This window comes from Bufo bufo, chromosome 10, assembly GCF_905171765.1.
Source record: "Bufo bufo chromosome 10, aBufBuf1.1, whole genome shotgun sequence".
NCBI lineage: Eukaryota > Metazoa > Chordata > Amphibia > Anura > Bufonidae > Bufo > Bufo bufo.
Genome location: NC_053398.1, coordinates 4,546,320 through 4,565,839, shown reverse-complemented (window position 1 = coordinate 4,565,839; position 19,520 = coordinate 4,546,320). Strand labels below are relative to the sequence as shown.

Sequence of the window (19,520 nt, the reverse complement as noted above, 5' to 3'; positions counted from 1 at the left end):
AGTCAGCGATGTGTGATATAGAATAACAGGTGTCATATACAGTACAGTATGGAGTCAGCGATGTGTGATATAGAACAACAGCTTCAAGAGGTAGTCCCCTGAAATGGTCTTCACTTCACAGGTGTGCCCTGTCAGGTTTAATAAGTGGGATTTCTTGCCTTATAAATGGGGTTGGGACCATCAGTGGCGTTGAGGAGAAGTCAGGTGGACACACAGCTTATAGTCCTACTGAATAGACTGTTAGACTATTTGTATTATGGCAAGAAAAAAGCAGCTAAGTAAAGAAAAACGAGTGGCCATCATTACTTTAAGAAATGAAGGTCAGTCAGTCAGCCGAAAAATTGGGAAAACTTTGAAAGTAAGGGCTATTTGACCATGAAGGAGAGTGATGGGGTGCTGCGCCAGATGACCTGGCCTCCACAGTCACCGGACCTGAACCCAATCGAGATGGTTTGGGGTGAGCTGGACCGCAGAGTGAAGGCAAAAGGGCCAACAAGTGCTAAGCATCTCTGGGAACTCCTTCAAGACTGTTGGAAGACCATTTCAGGGGACTACCTCTTGAAGCTCATCAAGAGAATGCCAAGAGTGTGCAAAGCAGTAATCAAAGCAAAAGGTGGCTACTTTGAAGAATCTAGAATATGACATATTTTCAGTTGTTTCACACTTGTTTGTTATGTAGATAATTCCACATGTGTTAATTCATAGTTTTGATGCCTTCATAGTCATGAAAATAAAGAAAACTCTTTGAATGAGAAGGTGTGTCCAAACTTTTGGTCTGTACTGTAGATGTTCCTGAGTGAGCATGTGCTCTGCAAACTGCTGGTCAGTAACATGCAGATTAAAGAGTGAGTTGGTAAAAAGCTGCAACTGGAGACAGATCCAGACATACTCCTGTGTTTTAGCCAGCTAGCAAGTGGAGGTGTGAGGTATTAGTCATAAGGTTAAGCTGCCTCAGACAATAAATTAGGTCCACAGAGCAACTAAGAACTGCAGTAGAGGGGAGGTGGCCGGGGCAGAGATGGCCAACTTGCACTTCACATCTTGAAGTAGGTAGAGACTTGTGGAGAAGCAAGGTCAGGGTCACAAAAACCAGGTAGCATGACAATGTAAGCTAAATGTGTGTGTATTGTAGAAGAGGTACCATGACTGCTGAAAGTCAGAGCAAAGTGTGTGCACTGAGTTGTAAGGAGGGAGATAACACAACCTGAAAATGTTTGTTTCACACTTTGTGGTACTGTGCCACGTGGTGAGAAAGAAACTGTGACTTTATTGCTGCCACTGTAAGAACAGCACCAGAGTGCTGACGATCAGGGAATTGGGTGCAAAGTTTGCCAGAATTAGAGCGAGTTGCTGCCTCTTAAAAGGGACTCTCTTATATTTGCCTGTTGCCACTAACTAAGCCTGTCCTTCACCGTGAGATTTTGAATCCACTGAGACTTCTTAGCCCACGTGAAGTCAGTAAAGCCATTGTTTTCCTCTCAAAACGTGTCCTCCCGATTCCTTCCACCATCTCAGAGAGGAGAACTAACATACCCCTCAGGGCCTAAAATATCCTTCTGAAAGGTCTGACCCATTCACACATCTCCAGTAATGACCATCTATGATCTTCTGAGGTTCCCTGGTGGTCACCTGCTCCCGTTCCTCTCTGGAAGGATTATTTCAGTAGATATTAACACGTGGAGCCTAGCACCACTTCTAACAACCACAAAAGCCCAACTGTTATCTGCCCTAATGGATAGCAGGAGGACATCTTGTCAGGATCAAAAGCAGAGTAAGAGACCCATAAACACCTTGGGACAAACCTCAGCACATGCTCATCTGACTGAACTACCGTCTCCATGTCTGAGCTTTCCACAATTTCCATGAATTATATCCAGATGCTACAGAACACAAAGGACTACGAGGAGTAAAACACATCACTCCTCATTTATGATGCAGCTCATGTATGGCAAGTCATAATGCGCAAAGCATTGGGATACATTCACCCGACTGTATGTTTTTTTTGCGGTAAGCATAACGCTAATCCACAAAATACAGATGACATCTGCGTTGCATCCATTTTTTTACTTTAATGGGTTTGTGTGCTGCATTTTGCGACCAAGTACAGGACATGTGGAATGGACATACGGATGTGGAAAGCCCATGGATCATCCGTGTGGTTTCCACATCTTTATGTCAATTCCGCAAAAAGACAGAACATGTCTTATACTTGGCCGCAAAATGCAGATCACGGACACATTGAAGTCAATTGGTCTGCAAAAAAACGGATGCAACATGGACGTCACCTGTATTTTGTGGATCTGTGTTTTGCTAACCGCAAAAAACATACAGTTGGGTGAATGTACCCTGGAAACACAAATTAAGAATATCAGGTCAACAGCAACTTGCAGGTGGTATTCTGACTGAGATGAAAGCATTTCTGACAAAGAGTAAAAATGAACTGAAAAGTGAGAACTCCAAATATCGCGGACTATACATTGCTGATTGCAAAGCCAATGGTAATTAATACATAATCCACTCCGTCCCAACCACCAGTGACATTTTATACTCTTCTACCACTCACTCAGATCTTCCAGTTTCCACGTGGTTGTTCTCGTGACTCCAGTACTTCCATGTCTCACTCCACACGTGAATGTCTTTTTCAGGTCCTTCAATGTTGGGCAGTAACTCATGGAGCTGGTGACCTGGTACAGACCAGCCGGGTCAGGGAGGGGGTCGGAGAGGGTAGAGTTCAGCACCCGTCCATCTTCTGTGCACCATGTGACCTCTACAGGTGGCGGGTAAAATGAATGGATCTTACAGGTCAGATTCATCTCCTCCTTCACGTGGAGCTTGTCCTTTGTCTGCTGTATGAGACCCAGCACAGGAACAGCTGAGAGAACATCACAGGAGCCATAAGAAATAATTGGAGAACACATCATAAGTCTCATCATTTCCAAAATTCTTAGTGTGGCATTTACTCCATGTCTGACTAATATATACTACAATACATGAATACTCTCCTTGTGATGATCCAGCTGGTGTATGAAGACTAACAGGCAATGGGCTCCTGAAAATATAAGCAAATTAAGGAACAGCACTGTCTCTCTAGTGCAACCTATAGGTACCTACCCTGCAAGTCAATGTCTGGCCTTTTAATGAGCCTTACAATAGGACTAGGAATATCAAACAATCCCGAGCCCAGTCGGAAGACAGTAGAGTTCTGGTCTGTAGATCCAGCAACTACAAACTCAAGCGGTAAGTAGAACTGAAGACAGACTCTCAGCGACGATCGGTAGATGCAGCAGTATACAGACCCTCCACAGCGACGCTCGGTAGATGCAGCAGTACACAGACCCTCCACAGCGACGCTCGGTAGATGCAGCATTACACACAGCGACGCTCGGTAGATGCAGCAGTATACAGACCCTCCACAGCGACGCTCGGTAGATGCAGCAGTATACAGACCCTCCACAGCGACGCTCGGTAGATGCAGCAGTATACAGACCCTCCACAGCGACGCTCGGTAGATGCAGCAGTATACAGACCCTCCACAGCGACGCTCGGTAGATGCAGCAGTACACAGACCCTCCACAGCGACGCTCGGTAGATGCAGCAGTACACAGACCCTCCACAGCGACGCTCGGTAGATGCAGCAGTATACAGACCCTCCACAGCGACGCTCGGTAGATGCAGCAGTACACAGACCCTCCACAGCGACGCTCGGTAGATGCAGCAGTACACACAGCGACGCTCGGTAGATGCAGCAGTACACAGACCCTCCACAGCGACGCTCGGTAGATTCAGCAGTACACACAGCGACGCTCGGTAGATGCAGCAGTATACAGACCCTCCACAGCGACGATCGGTAGATGCAGCAGTATACAGACCCTCCACAGCGACGCTCGGTAGATGCAGCAGTACACAGACCCTCCACAGCGACGCTCGGTAGATGCAGCAGTACACACAGCGACGCTCGGTAGATGCAGCAGTATACAGACCCTCCACAGCGACGATTGGTAGATGCAGCAGTATACAGACCCTCCACAGCGACGATCGGTAGATGCAGCAGTATACAGACCCTCCACAGTGACGCTCGGTAGATGCAGCAGTATACAGACCCTCCACAGCGACGATCGGTAGATGCAGCAGTATACAGACCCTCCACAGCGACGCTCGGTAGATGCAGCAGTATACAGACCCTCCACAGCGACGCTCGGTAGATGCAGCAGTATACAGACCCTCCACAGCGACGATCGGTAGATGTAGCAGTATACAGACCCTCCACAGCGACGCTCTGTAGATGCAGTACACAGACCCTCCACAGCGACGCTCGGTAGATGCAGCAGTATACAGACCCTCCACAGCGACGCTCGGTAGATGCAGCAGTACACACAGCGACGCTCGGTAGATGCAGCAGTACACAGACCCTCCACAGTGACGCTCGGAAGATGCAGCAGTACACAGACCCTCCACAGCGACGATCGGTAGATGCAGCAGTATACAGACCCTCCACAGCGCTAAGTAGAACTGAAGACGGACTCTCAGCGACGCTCGGTAGATGCAGTACACAGACCCTCCACAGCGACGGTCGGTAGATGCAGCAGTACACACAGCGACGCTCGGTAGATGCAGCAGTATACAGACCCTCCACAGCGACGCTCGGTAGATGCAGCAGTATACAGACCCTCCACAGCGACGCTCTGTAGATGCAGCAGTATACAGACCCTCCACAGCGACGATCGGTAGATGCAGCAGTATACAGACCCTCCACAGCGACGATCGGTAGATGCAGCAGTATACAGACCCTCCACAGCGACGCTCGGTAGATGCAGCAGTATACAGACCCTCCACAGCGACGCTCGGTAGATGCAGCAGTATACAGACCCTCCACAGCGACGCTCGGTAGATGCAGTACACAGACCCTCCACAGCGACGCTCGGTAGATGCAGCAGTACACACAGTGACGCTCGGTAGATGCAGTAGTATACAGACCCTCCACAGCGACGCTCGGTAGATGCAGCAGTATACAGACCCTCCACAGCGACGCTCGGTAGATGCAGCAGTATACAGACCCTCCACAGCGACGCTCGGTAGATGCAGCAGTATACAGACCCTCCACAGCGACGCTCGGTAGATGCAGCAGTATACAGACCCTCCACAGAGACGCTCGGTAGATGCAGCAGTATACAGACCCTCCACAGCGACGCTCGGTAGATGCAGCAGTATACAGACCCTCCACAGCGACGCTCGGTAGATGCAGCAGTACACACAGCGACGCTCGGTAGATGCAGCAGTATACAGACCCTCCACAGCGATGCTCGGTAGATGCAGCAGTATACAGACCCTCCACAGCGACGCTCGGTAGATGCAGCACACAGACCCTCCACAGCGACGCTCGGTAGATGCAGTACACAGACCCTCCACAGCGACGCTCGGTAGATGCAGTACACAGACCCTCCTCAGAGACGCTCGGTAGATGCAGCAGTACACACAGCGACGCTCGGTAGATGCAGCATTATACAGACCCTCCACTGCGACGCTCGGTAGATGCAGCAGTATACAGACCCTCCACAGCGACGCTCGGTAGATGCAGCAGTATACAGACCCTCCACAGCGACGCTCGGTAGATGCAGCAGTATACAGACCCTCCACAGCGACGCTCGGTAGATGCAGCAGTATACAGACCCTCCACAGCGACGCTCGGTAGATGCAGCAGTACACATACCCTCCACAGCGACGCTCTGTAGATGCAGTATACAGACCCTCCACAGCGACGCTCGGTAGATGCAGCACACAGACCCTCCACAGCGACGCTCGGTAGATGCAGTACACAGACCCTCCTCAGAGACGCTCGGTAGATGCAGCAGTACACACAGCGACGCTCGGTAGATGCAGCATTATACAGACCCTCCACTGCGACGCTCGGTAGATGCAGCAGTATACAGACCCTCCACAGCGACGCTCGGTAGATGCAGCAGTATACAGACCCTCCACAGCGACGCTCGGTAGATGCAGCAGTATACAGACCCTCCACAGCGACGCTCGGTAGATGCAGCAGTATACAGACCCTCCACAGCGACGCTCGGTAGATGCAGCAGTACACATACCCTCCACAGCGACGCTCTGTAGATGCAGTACACAGACCCTCCACAGCGACGCTCGGTAGATGCAGCAGTATACAGACCCTCCACAGCGACGATCGGTAGATGCAGCAGTATACAGACCCTCCACAGCACGCTCGGTAGATGCAGCAGTACACAGACCCTCCACAGCGACGCTCGGTAGATGCAGTATACAGACCCTCCACAGCGACGCTCGGTAGATGCAGCAGTATACAGACCCTCCACAGCGACGCTCGGTAGATGCAGCAGTATACAGACCCTCCACAGTGACGCTCGGTAGATGCAGCAGTATACAGACCCTCCACAGCGACGCTCGGTAGATGCAGCAGTACACACAGCGACGCTCGGTAGATGCAGCAGTATATAGACCCTCCACAGCGATGCTCGGTAGATGCAGCAGTATACAGACCCTACACAGCGACGCTCGGTAGATGCAGCAGTATACAGACCCTCCACAGCGACGCTCGGTAGATGCAGTACACAGACCCTCCACAGCGACGCTCGGTAGATGCAGCAGTATACAGACCCTCCACAGCGACGATCGGTAGATGCAGCAGTATACAGACCCTCCACAGCGACGCTCGGTAGATGCAGCAGTACACAGACCCTCCACAGCGACGCTCTGTAGATGCAGTACACAGACCCTCCACAGCGACGCTCGGTAGATGCAGCAGTATACAGACCCTCCACAGCGACGATCGGTAGATGCAGCAGTATACAGACCCTCCACAGCGACGCTCGGTAGATGCAGCAGTACACAGACCCTCCACAGCGACGCTCGGTAGATGCAGTATACAGACCCTCCACAGCGACGCTCGGTAGATGCAGCAGTATACAGACCCTCCACAGCGACGCTCGGTAGATGCAGCAGTATACAGACCCTCCACAGCGACGCTCGGTAGATGCAGCAGTACACACAGCGACGCTCGGTAGATGCAGCATTACACAGACCCTCCACAGCGACGCTCGGTAGATGCAGCAGTACACAGACCCTCCACAGCGACGCTCGGTAGATGCAGCAGTATACAGACCCTCCACAGCGACGCTCGGTAGATGCAGCAGTACACACAGCGACGCTCGGTAGATGCAGCAGTATACAGACCCTCCACAGCGACGCTCGGTAGATGCAGCAGTACACAGACCCTCCACAGTGACGCTCGGTAGATGCAGCAGTATACAGACCCTCCACAGCGACGCTCGGTAGATGCAGCAGTACACATACCCTCCACAGCGACGCTCGGTAGATGCAGCAGTATACAGACCCTCCACAGCGACGCTCGGTAGATGCAGCAGTACACAGACCCTCCACAGCGACGCTCGGTAGATGCAGCAGTATACAGACCCTCCACAGCGACGCTCGGTAGATGCAGCAGTACACAGACCCTCCACAGCGACGCTCGGTAGATGCAGTATACAGACCCTCCACAGCGACGCTCGGTAGATGCAGCAGTATACAGACCCTCCACAGCGACGCTCGGTAGATGCAGCAGTATACAGACCCTCCACAGTGACGCTCGGTAGATGCAGCAGTATACAGACCCTCCACAGCGACGCTCGGTAGATGCAGCAGTACACACAGCGACGCTCGGTAGATGCAGTATACAGACCCTCCACAGCGACGCTCGGTAGATGCAGCAGTATACAGACCCTCCACAGCGACGCTCGGTAGATGCAGCAGTATACAGACCCTCCACAGCGACGCTCGGTAGATGCAGCAGTACACAGACCCTCCACAGCGACGCTCGGTAGATGCAGCAGTATACAGACCCTCCACAGCGACGCTCGGTAGATGCAGCAGTACACACAGCGACGCTCGGTAGATGCAGCAGTATACAGACCCTCCACAGCGACGCTCGGTAGATGCAGCAGTACACAGACCCTCCACAGCGACGCTCTGTAGATGCAGTACACAGACCCTCCACAGCGACGCTCGGTAGATGCAGCAGTATACAGACCCTCCACAGCGACGATCGGTAGATGCAGCAGTATACAGACCCTCCACAGCGACGCTCGGTAGATGCAGCAGTACACAGACCCTCCACAGCGACGCTCGGTAGATGCAGCAGTACACACAGCGACGCTCGGTAGATGCAGCAGTATACAGACCCTCCACAGCGACGCTCGGTAGATGCAGCAGTACACACAGCGACGCTCGGTAGATGCAGCTGTACACAGAACCTCCACAGTGACGCTCGGTAGATGCAGCAGTACACAGACCCTCCACAGCGACGCTCGGTAGATGCAGCAGTATACAGACCCTCCACAGCGACGCTCGGTAGATGCAGCAGTACACAGACCCTCCACAGCGACGCTCGGTAGATGCAGCAGTATACAGACCCTCCACAGCGACGCTCGGTAGATGCAGCAGTACACACAGCGACGCTCGGTAGATGCAGCAGTATACAGACCCTCCACAGCGACGCTCGGTAGATGCAGCAGTACACACAGCGACGCTCGGTAGATGCAGCAGTACACAGACCCTCCTCAGTGACGCTCGGTAGATGCAGCAGTATACAGACCCTCCACAGCGACGCTCGGTAGATGCAGCAGTATACAGACCCTCCACAGCGACGCTCGGTAGATGCAGCAGTACACAGACCCTCCACAGCGACGCTCGGTAGATGCAGCAGTACACAGACCCTCCTAAATGACGCTCGGTAGATGCAGCAGTACACACAGCGACGCTCGGTAGATGCAGCAGTATATAGACCCTCCACAGCGACGCTCGGTAGATGCAGCAGTATACAGACCCTCCACAGCGACGCTCGGTAGATGCAGCAGTATACAGACCCTCCACAGCGACGCTCGGTAGATGCAGCAGTATACAGACCCTCCACAGCGACGCTCGGTAGATGCAGCAGTACACAGACCCTCCACAGCGACGCTCGGTAGATGCAGCAGTATACAGACCCTCCACAGCGACGCTCGGTAGATGCAGCAGTACACACAGCGACGCTCGGTAGATGCAGCAGTATACAGACCCTCCACAGCGACGCTCGGTAGATGCAGCAGTACACACAGCGACGCTCGGTAGATGCAGCATTACACAGACCCTCCACAGCGATGCTCGGTAGATGCAGCAGTACACAGACCCTCCACAGCGACGCTCGGTAGATGCAGCAGTATACAGACCCTCCACAGCGACACTCGGTAGATGCAGCAGTATACAGACCCTCCACAGCGACGATCGGTAGACGCAGTACACAGACTCTCAGTGATGCTCGGTAGACGCAGTACACGGACTCAGTGACGCTTGGTAGATACTGTACCAGGACTCTCAGTGACGCTCAGTAGACGCAGTACACGGACTCTGCTCAGTGAGGCTCAGTAGATGCAGTACGCGGATTCTTCTCAGTGAGGCTCAGTAGACACTGTACACGGACTCTGCTCAGTGAACGCAGTACACGGACTCTCAGTGACGCTCGGTAGATACTGTACCCGGACTCTCAGTGGCGCTCAGTAGACGCAGTACACAGACCCTCCTCAGTGACGCTAGGTAGATACTGTACACGGACCCTCCTCAGTGACGCTCGGTAGACACTGTACACGGACCCTCCTCAGTGACGCTCGGTAGACACTGTACACGGACCCTCCTCAGTGACGCTCGGTAGACGCAGTACACAGACCCTCCTCAGTGACGCTCGGTATACGCAGTACACAGACCCTCCTCAGTGACGCTCGGTAGACGCAGTACACAGACCCTCCTCAGTGACGCTCGGTAGACGCAGTACACAGACCCTCCTCAGTGACGCTCGGTAGACGCAGTACACGGACCCTCCTCAGTGACGCTCGGTAGATACTGTACACGGACCCTCCTCAGTGACGCTCGGTAGATACTGTACACGGACCCTCCTCAGTGACGCTCGGTAGACACTGTACACGGACCCTCCTCAGTGACGCTCGGTAGACGCAGTACACGGACCCTCCTCAGTGACGCTCGGTAGATACTGTACACGGACCCTCCTCAGTGACGCTCGGTAGATACTGTACACGGACCCTCCTCAGTGACGCTCGGTAGACGCAGTACACAGACCCTCCTCAGTGACGCTCGGTAGACGCAGTACACAGACCCTCCTCAGTGACGCTCGGTAGACGCAGTACACGGACCCTCCTCAGTGACGCTCGGTATACGCAGTACACAGACCCTCCTCAGTGACGCTCAGTAGACACTGTACACGGACCCTCCTCAGTGACGCTCGGTAGATACTGTACACGGACCCTCCTCAGTGACGCTCGGTAGACACTGTACACGGACCCTCCTCAGTGACGCTCGGTAGACGCAGTACACGGACCCTCCTCAGTGACGCTCGGTAGATACTGTACACGGACCCTCCTCAGTGACGCTCGGTAGACGCAGTACACAGACCCTCCTCAGTGACGCTCGGTAGATACTGTACACGGACCCTCCTCAGTGACGCTCGGTAGATACTGTACACAGACCCTCCTCAGTGACGCTCGGTAGACGCAGTACACGGACCCTCCTCAGTGACGCTCGGTAGATACTGTACACGGACCCTCCTCAGTGACGCTCGGTAGACACTGTACACGGACCCTCCTCAGTGACGCTCGGTAGACGCAGTACACAGACCCTCCTCAGTGACGCTCGGTAGACGCAGTACACAGACCCTCCTCAGTGACGCTCGGTAGACGCAGTACACAGACCCTCCTCAGTGACGCTCGGTAGATACTGTACACGGACCCTCCTCAGTGACGCTCGGTAGACACTGTACACGGACCCTCCTCAGTGACGCTCGGTAGACGCAGTACACAGACCATCCTCAGTGACGCTCGGTAGACGCAGTACACAGACCATCCTCAGTGACGCTCGGTAGACGCAGTACACAGACCATCCTCAGTGACGCTCGGTAGACGCAGTACACAGACCCTCCTCAGTGACGCTCGGTAGACGCAGTACACAGACCCTCCTCAGTGACGCTCGGTAGATACTGTACACGGACCCTCCTCAGTGACGCTCGGTAGATACTGTACACGGACCCTCCTCAGTGACGCTCGGTAGACACTGTACACGGACCCTCCTCAGTGACGCTCGGTAGACGCAGTACACAGACCATCCTCAGTGACGCTCGGTAGACGCAGTACACAGACCATCCTCAGTGACGCTCGGTAGACGCAGTACACAGACCCTCCTCAGTGACGTTCGGTAGACGCTGAACACGGACTCTGCTCAGAGCTTTGCTGAGGAGACTCTTTACACCACGTTTTCTAAAACAATCATCTTTCCCTAATAAAGTTTATTACAAACATCCCTCTCCCTACACAATATTAAATAAACTGAAAATGCAAATCTGAAAATAATAAAATAAACTTTCCTTCTCCTGGAAGAGAGATAATTTAGATTAAAAGTTGTTTACTGCGACCCCCACCATCCGCATATTCTGTCCCTTAGGACCAGTTGTTGTATCTGACTCCGAGCTTTCCTTTCTTCACATTCATCCACTACAAAATTCTATAATTGCTTTCATCTAAAGATCATCTCCCTCATTATTCTCTCCACTGGCACTGCTACATCACTAATCCAGACCCCAATAATCACCGACACTAATATATCACTAATTCAAACTCCAATCATCACAAACATTGCTCACCTATAACATCCTAATACCCCCTGTACCTCTCACCTATGAAATCCTAATACCCCCTGTACCTCTCACATGTAACGTCCTAATACCCCCTGTACCTCTCACCTGCAATGTCCCAATACCACCTGTACCTCTCACCCCTGTACCTGTCACCTGTAATGTCCTAATACCTCCTGCACCTCTCACCTATGACATCCCAATACCGCCTGTACCTCTCACCTGTAATGTCCTAATACCACCTCTATCTCTCACCTGTAACATCCTAATACCCCCTGTACCTCTCACCTATGACATCCCAATACCAACTGTACCTCTCACCTGTAACATCCTAATACCCCCTGTACCTCTCACCTGTAACATCCTAATACCGCCTGTACCTCTCACCTGTAATGTCCTAATACCACCTCTCTTACCTGTAACATCCTAATACCCCCTGTACCTCTCACCTATGACATCCTAATACCCCCTGTACCTCTCACCTGTAATATCCTAATACCCCCTGTACCTCTCACCTGTAATATCCTAATACCCCCTGTACCTCTCACCTATGACATCCTAATACCCCCTGTACCTCTCACCTGTAATATCCTAAAACCCCCTGTACCTCTCACCTGTAATATCCTAATACCCCCTGTACCTCTCACCTATGACATCCTAATACCCCCTGTACCTCTCACCTGTAATATCCTAATACCCCCTGTACCTCTCACCTATGACATCCTAATACCCCCTGTACCTCTCACCTATGACATCCCAATACCCCCTGTACCTCTCTCACCTGTAACATCCTAATACCTCCTGTATCTCTCACCTGTAACCACCATGACCAGTGCTTGTTCTCCCTTATGATCTGTCGCGGGGTGGAAGGTTCTACAGATGTATGTGGCTCCTTCATCTTCTCTCACAGTTGGTTTTATCAATAAGGCACTTTGGAAGCTGTAGGACTTGTCATAAAGCTCATTCTCGGTCACTTTGTGGACACCATCTTTCACGTCGGTCCCATCATCAAGCTTCCATCTTACGAGTTCAGTCTCCTGGTCATTCATATCCCTTTTCAGCCATGTTATCTCCAAAGGTTTTGGTTTAAATCCAATAATTGGACAAGTCAGCGTTGTCGGCTCCTCGTGGTTCATACGAGCTGGACTGATCTTTAACACTGTCGGAGCGACTACAAGATCAATAAAAAATATTGGAGGTGAAACCATGAAAGCTGAAGGGCAGGTTACATTCTACATTGTTGCTGGCAGCCTGATTGATTTCTACCTCTTCTATATTAAAACACACAACATAAAACTGGGTATAGAAGTTTGATACCTTCACCCAATGACCCTAGACATTTATCATCCAATTACCACATCACAGTGTCCTGCAAAAAGCTTGCAATGACACCCAGAACGTCATATTTAGGCCACTTATTGCCATTAGTCGATCTTCTTATCTGATATTAAAGGTAGCTGGGGAAAGAGGGCCCGGGAAGGTGACGGCTGGGGACAGATGGCCCGGGAAGGTGACGGCTGGGGACAGATGGCCCAGGAAGGTGACGGCTGGGGACAAAGGGCTCGGCCAGGAGACGGCTGGGGACAGAGGGCTCGGCCAGGTGACGGCTGGGAACTCTTCTGCCATCATCTTCTATGTTTCTATCTCCTTCACCTATGCCACACTACACACTGACAACCTTGCTGGTAACTATCCTCAACCTGATTTTACAACCAGAAGCATACCTCCAAACTTCTGAAAAGTCTGAAGGACGGACAATATCAGCGGCACACACAGTTATGCCTCTAATTCTGCCTTGTGCCTCCACCCAGTGCATCTATAAATGCCCAATCCCACCCCATACCCTTTGTGCTGCACATAGTAGTTACGCTAGCTTAGTGCCACTACACCGCAGTGCTGCCCTCTTAGTGCTGCCCTTTTACAGTAGTATTGCCCCTTAGCGTCTCATTACAATAGTGCTGCACCTTAATGACCCCTAACAATACTACTGCACCTTCCTGCCCCCATACAATAGTGCTTCCCTCTTACAGTACTATTGCCCCTTAGTGCCTCCTTACAATAGTGCTTCCCCTTAGTGTCCCCTCACAATACAACTAACCCTTAGAGGTAGTGCTGCCCCTTAGTGCCCCCTTACAATAGTGCTGCCCCCTTACAGTAGTGCTGTCCTTCATGCCCTCTTACAATAGTGCTGCCTCCTCCCCACACAATAGTGCTGCCACTTTACAGTAGTACTGCCCCTTACAGTACTGCCCTTTAGTGCCCCCTTACAGTAGTACTGCCCCTTAGTGCCCCCTTACAGTAGTACTGCCCCTTTATAATAGTGCTGCCCCTTAGTGCCCTCTTACAGTACTACTGCCCCTTATTGACCCTACACAATAGTGCTGGCCCTTAGTGCCCCCTCACAATACAACTGCACCTTTGTGCCCCCTTAGAGGTAGTGCTGCCCCTTAGTGCCCTCTTACAATAGTGCTGCCCCCTTACAGTAGTGCTGTCCTTTATGCCCTCTTACAATAGTGCTGCCTCCTTAGTGCCCACACACAGGAGTGCCGTCTCCTTTCCAGTAGTACTGCCCCTTAGTGCCCCCTTACAGTAGTGCTGCTCCTTAGTGCTCCCACACAATAGTGCTGCCCCTTTATAATAGTGCTGCCCCTTAATGCCCCGTATAATAGTGCTTCCCCTTAGTGCCCTCTTACAGTACTACTGCCCCTTAGAGACTCTACACAATAGTGCTGGCCTTTAGTGCCCCCTGATAATAGTGCTGTCCCCTTGTAACACCTTACAGTAGTACTGCCCCTTAGTGCCCCATTAACATAGAAACATAAAATGTGTCGGCAGATAAGAACCATTTGGCCCATCTAGTCTGCCCAATATACTGAATGGGAAGAGGAGGAAAAAAGGAGAAAGTTTATTCAGACACTAAGGGATCTAGAAAAGAAGATCCCCCTGTGTCTGACAGTAGGCGCCGACAATGGTGGTGACTGAAGTATGAGTAGCGCAAGGGTGGCAGTCGAAAAGTGTCCAGACAGGGCACTCAATGTAGATTTTGAAAAAACAAAAATAGGGGTGGGGGGGGGGGAAGGTACAGGGAAGGCGCCAAATCGAGCAGAAAATGTACTAAAAATTTTTTTTTGTATCAAGGTGTTAATGTGTTGGCATAATATACATAAAGGTCAAAAACTTCTATACATAAAAAACCTTTAATCTAAATAAAAACTTTTTATAATAAAGAGAAAAAAAAAAAAAAAAGGAAAAAAAAGGAGAGGTTGAAAAAAAAAAATAATAGTTGAAATAAAATGAGGTCCCTACTGTGGTAAACACAGAGGGTAGAGGGTGGAGGTTAAAAACCAAGGTTAAAAACAAAGAGTAAAATGGATGAACAAACATCCAGTGAGGCACTTACTTCACTGGGGGGTCATCAGCAGGATAAGCATAAAACACCTGTGACGTAATAGTGCTGTCCCTTAGTGCCCCCTGATAATAATGCTGTCCCTTAGTACCCCCTTAGTACTTACAGTAGTGCTGCCCCTTAGTGCCCCCTGATAATAGTGCTGTCCCTTAGTGCCCCCTGATAATAGTGCTGTCCCTTAGTGCCCCCTGATAATAGTGCTGTCCCTTAGTGCCCCCTGATAATAGTGCTGTCCCTTATTGCCCCCTGATAATAATGCTGTCCCTTAGTACCCCCTTAGTACTTACAGTAGTGCTGCCCCTTAGTGCCCCCTGATAATAGTGCTGTCCCTTAGTGCCCCCTGATAATAGTGCTGTCCCTTAGTGCCCCCTGATAATAGTGCTGTCCCTTAGTGCCCCCTGATAATAGTGCTGTCCCTTAGTGCCCCCTGATAATAATGCTGTCCCTTAGTACCCCCTTAGTACTTACAGTAGTGCTGCCCCTTAGTGCTCCCTGATAATAGTGCTGTCCCTTAGTGCCCCCTGATAATAATGCTGTCCCTTAGTACCCCCTTAGTACTTACAGTAGTGCTGCCCCTTAGTGCCCCCTGATAATAGTGCTGTCCCTTAGTGCCCCCTGATAATAGTGCTGTCCCTTAGTGCCCCCTGATAATAGTGCTGTCCCTTAGTGCCCCCTGATAATAGTGCTGTCCCTTAGTGCCCCCTGATAATAATGCTGTCCCTTAGTACCCCCTTAGTACTTACAGTAGTGCTGCCCCTTAGTGCTCCCTGATAATAGTGCTGTCCCTTAGTGCCCCCTGATAATAGTGCTGTCCCTTAGTGCCCCCTGATAATAGTGCTGTCCCTTAGTACCCCCTTAGTACTTACAGTAGTGCTGCCCCTTACAGCTCTCATAATAGGGATGCCCCTGTCGTTAAATAAAGTAATACTCACCTAGTCCCCTGATGAACGGAGCACATCTTCCCTCAGCTTGTGCTCTCTCCCGCTCCTCCCAGCTAGGAAAAGCACAGGCCAATGAACGGTGGAGCAGGGAGCTGACAGCTGCTTCCCTTAAATTCAGCTGTCCTGCTGGATCCGGGACGCTCAGGAGGCATACAGACATCCATCCCATGGATCAAGAAGAAAGCCCTGGCCGGCCACAGAACAAGTCAGAAGCAAGAAGCTACAGCCAGGTCAGAGATTTATTTTAAGATTAGGTTCCCTTAGGTTTGGGCAAAAGTCTCAGCCATCTTGAGGGCAATCTGACTATTGAGCCTCACCAAAGACTGTAGCTGTGTTTTCATCTGTTCAGCTGTTAAAGAGCGTGTGCCCACCATGAGGGCGTAAGCATCAAGCTGTGTGCCTCTGTCAGAGATGTAACCATTATGCTTATGTAGGAGCTGCTACAATGTGAGCAATAAGTGACAATTCTGTGGGGCATAGTACCAGCCATAAACACCTTACCATTATATGATCCCGCTGAGAGACGACTTACCTCCTTTGACCCGCAATGTTCTCTGCTGAGAGCTTGGTTCTGTCAGTGCCGGGTGTTTTACATGTACAGAGAATTCTGCTCCGTTATCTTCAGAGAAGCTGGGGGTGATGTGAATAGAACACTGACAGCTGTAAGTGGAAAGTCTACGCCATGAAATACAGCGGAGAAGACGGGATCTTTCGGGTTTTATATCTGCCGTCATCTCCAGGTCTAGGGGCCTCTGTGTGTGGTTGACATCCCCATTCATCAGCCTCTGCTCCTCCACATCATCCATCCTCACTTGGGTCAAGTCTCTGGACCTCCAGGTGTGGACCTCCTTCATCTCCCCTCCAGGTCTCTTCAGACATAAAGAGATCTCCAGATCATTAGGCTTGAAGTTTGTAATGTGACAGGTCAGGGTCGTCCTGCTCATGTCAATCAGTGGATCGCCGCCGGTGATCTCAGAAACGCTGGGGGGTTCTGTAGGAGACAAAGACAAAACCGCCAGGAACCATCACAACCAATGAGCACACACTGAGCCAATGGTAAATCTGAAGAGCGATGGGTAACGTGGATCCATCACAGCGTAACTAGATCCATCGTGGAGCTACAGCCAGTGTTAGCAGACCAAATGTAATGCAAATCAGTAGTGAGGTCAGTTCAGTAAGAAAGCAGGCGTGCTGGAGGATTGGTGACCTAGTGGACCATGTGTTGAATATCCCTAGGCATACCCTACCCCGCTACTACCGATCCTCACTAGTGATATTATACCGGAGCTAAATATGACAGATGTACAGTGTATTTTGAGCCGTTCCCATGGGTTGCTCCTAGTAACAGATACAGGAGCGAATGTGGTTATGTTCATACACATGTATTCCGCTTGATAGTCAAACAATACTGGGATAGCTCCGAGGTATAATATTGGATGAGAATTTATCCTTGTGTAGTTTCCCCATTTTAAGCAAATAACAGAATAAAGTTAGTTTGTTATTTTATTATATCGTCCCTATAAATACTGTGATCTAGATCCATTCCCCCCTCAGAAGTCTGGGAATGCGGGTGACAGCCCCTTGTAGAAGCCGAAACGTCACCCGACTGTCCCAGACACAGAACTGAGAATCAGCGGGGGACGAGTGAAACACCACAGGTCACTGTTCACACCCAGCATTGGACAAGACGACTTACTGACCACCAGGCTCCGTACACAGGACTCACCTTTCTTGAGGACTTGGTAGTAAAGCAAAACAGCAGATAATAAAACCGCCATCCCAAGTATCGTACAGATCACGGCAGCCGCTACTTCTCTGGAGTTATCTTCTCGCTCTGGAATCAGAAGAAATAAATGAAATCCAGACATGTGGCCGATAGATCCGATCCCACAGTCAGCGCCGGGTAAATCCAGGGATCTGTAACTGTGTAGACTGGAGGGGTAACGGTCCCCGGGCCCTGGTTAGATTACAGATGGGGGGCCCTTCAAAGGAAGGCCCCTCTAAGGCCACCATGACGTGGGTGTTACTATAGGGCCCCATTCACGTACTTTCATGGATTGGATGTGGACCCATGTCCATTCTGCAGCCCCACAGAAAAGATAGAACATGTCCTATTCTTATCCGTCTTGCAGACAAGAACAGTCATTGTTACAATGGGTCCGCAAAAACACAGATGCAACACGGACATCACATGGATGTCATCCGTATATTTTGCGGATCCAAGTTTTGCGGACTGCAAAATACAAACTGTCGTATGAATGCTCCTTAAAGGGGTATTCTCATCACAGACAAAGGGGGCATATTGCTACACCTACACAGAGAACGGAGCGGGGGCGGGGGCAGAGGGCACACTGTGCATGCGCAGCCGCCCTCTATTCATTTCTATGGGGTCGTCAAAAATAGCCAAACTAAAAATGAATGGGTGCGGTGGCCGTGAAAGCGCGGTGCGCTCCCATTCACTTGTACGGGGAAAGCACTTGGCAGTGGCTGGACCCCTGGCAACCCGGGGCCCTCCGGCCACCACCTTCTCTGCTCAGCTCTCGGCGTAGGTGCAGGTCCCAGAGGCGGGTCCCTAGCGATATGCCCCCATTGTCTGTGATGGGAATACCCCTTTAAGGCCCCATACACATGACCGTGGTGCCACTGTTGCAGACTGCAAACCATGAGTCCATAGGCACTCTACATTTTGGCGCAGACCTATTGACTCCAATGGGTCTGTGATACACAAGATGCAGCAAAAGATAGGACAGAGCGCACACAGCCAGTGCCCGTGTTTCGACCTGAGGCTTGCGATCCACAACGTAGGAAAAGCGTCACCACAGTCACGTGTAAGGGCCTAAGAGGGAGATGCCACTCTGCAGCTCAAACTGGTCCCTGATTCAGGCTACAAACTGGGCTCAAAATGTACCCCCAAACAGGTCACACACCCAGAAAGTTGGGGGAGAAGTCCCCAAAACTACACCCACCCACTGCTAGACATGTGGAGGAGGTGTAAAAAGAGTGCGAGTCTGGAAATGTTCATTAGAAATATAAAAATAAATGATATAATCGCCAAAAGTCTAGGCCTGTTAGATGGCCAGAACCTGTACCTTCTGGTCAGACCCGAATGTGTGCCCAATGGATCAGTACGGGTTAAATCCAGGGATCCATACGGACTGGAGGAGTAAGCGTCCCCGGGGCCCCCGCTTATATTACAGATGCAGTCACTTCAGAAACCCTGATAAGTGAGGAGGGTTAGCACGAGGTGAAGGGCTGCAGAAAGCGGGTGACGGACACCTGTGGGTCCTGTAAGGAAGATGAGAGAAGCGATGGCGGATGTGTGTCCCACCCTATAATCACTAGAGAGGAGCGTGACTTCATTCTCAGCGTGAGCTGAATGTTGGGGCGAGGGGCTACCGGGGGCACTAGGGCAGAGTGTACATAATAGGAGGAGGATTCAGTATAATATTCCGGTTCCATCGGGCCATGATGT

General features: G+C 51.1%; 1 protein-coding gene and 2 long non-coding RNA genes across 3 annotated transcripts in view; all 3 read right to left on the bottom strand.

Annotated features, from left to right (window-relative positions):
• The window catches only part of LOC120980496, a 52,061-nt gene that overhangs the window by 11,931 nt on the left and 20,610 nt on the right, over positions 1 to 19,520 (bottom strand). Inside the window, exons 4-7 of the mRNA XM_040409632.1 lie at positions 17,775 to 17,882; positions 16,581 to 17,039; positions 12,516 to 12,872; positions 2,564 to 2,872 (exon numbers count right to left, since the gene is read on the bottom strand). Coding sequence (XP_040265566.1) covers positions 2,564 to 2,872; positions 12,516 to 12,872; positions 16,581 to 17,039; positions 17,775 to 17,882 — 1,233 coding nt within the window. The remainder of the gene's footprint in view (positions 1 to 2,563; positions 2,873 to 12,515; positions 12,873 to 16,580; positions 17,040 to 17,774; positions 17,883 to 19,520) is intronic.
• On the bottom strand, positions 5,229 to 6,466 carry LOC120980498. The gene is made up of 4 exons (XR_005774537.1): positions 6,416 to 6,466; positions 5,832 to 5,863; positions 5,450 to 5,481; positions 5,229 to 5,259 (listed from the first exon to the last, which is right to left on the bottom strand). It is a non-coding gene; the product is annotated as an uncharacterized LOC120980498 (long non-coding RNA).
• Positions 7,880 to 8,831, bottom strand: LOC120980497. The gene is made up of 4 exons (XR_005774536.1): positions 8,757 to 8,831; positions 8,455 to 8,557; positions 8,153 to 8,255; positions 7,880 to 7,916 (listed from the first exon to the last, which is right to left on the bottom strand). It is a non-coding gene; the product is annotated as an uncharacterized LOC120980497 (long non-coding RNA).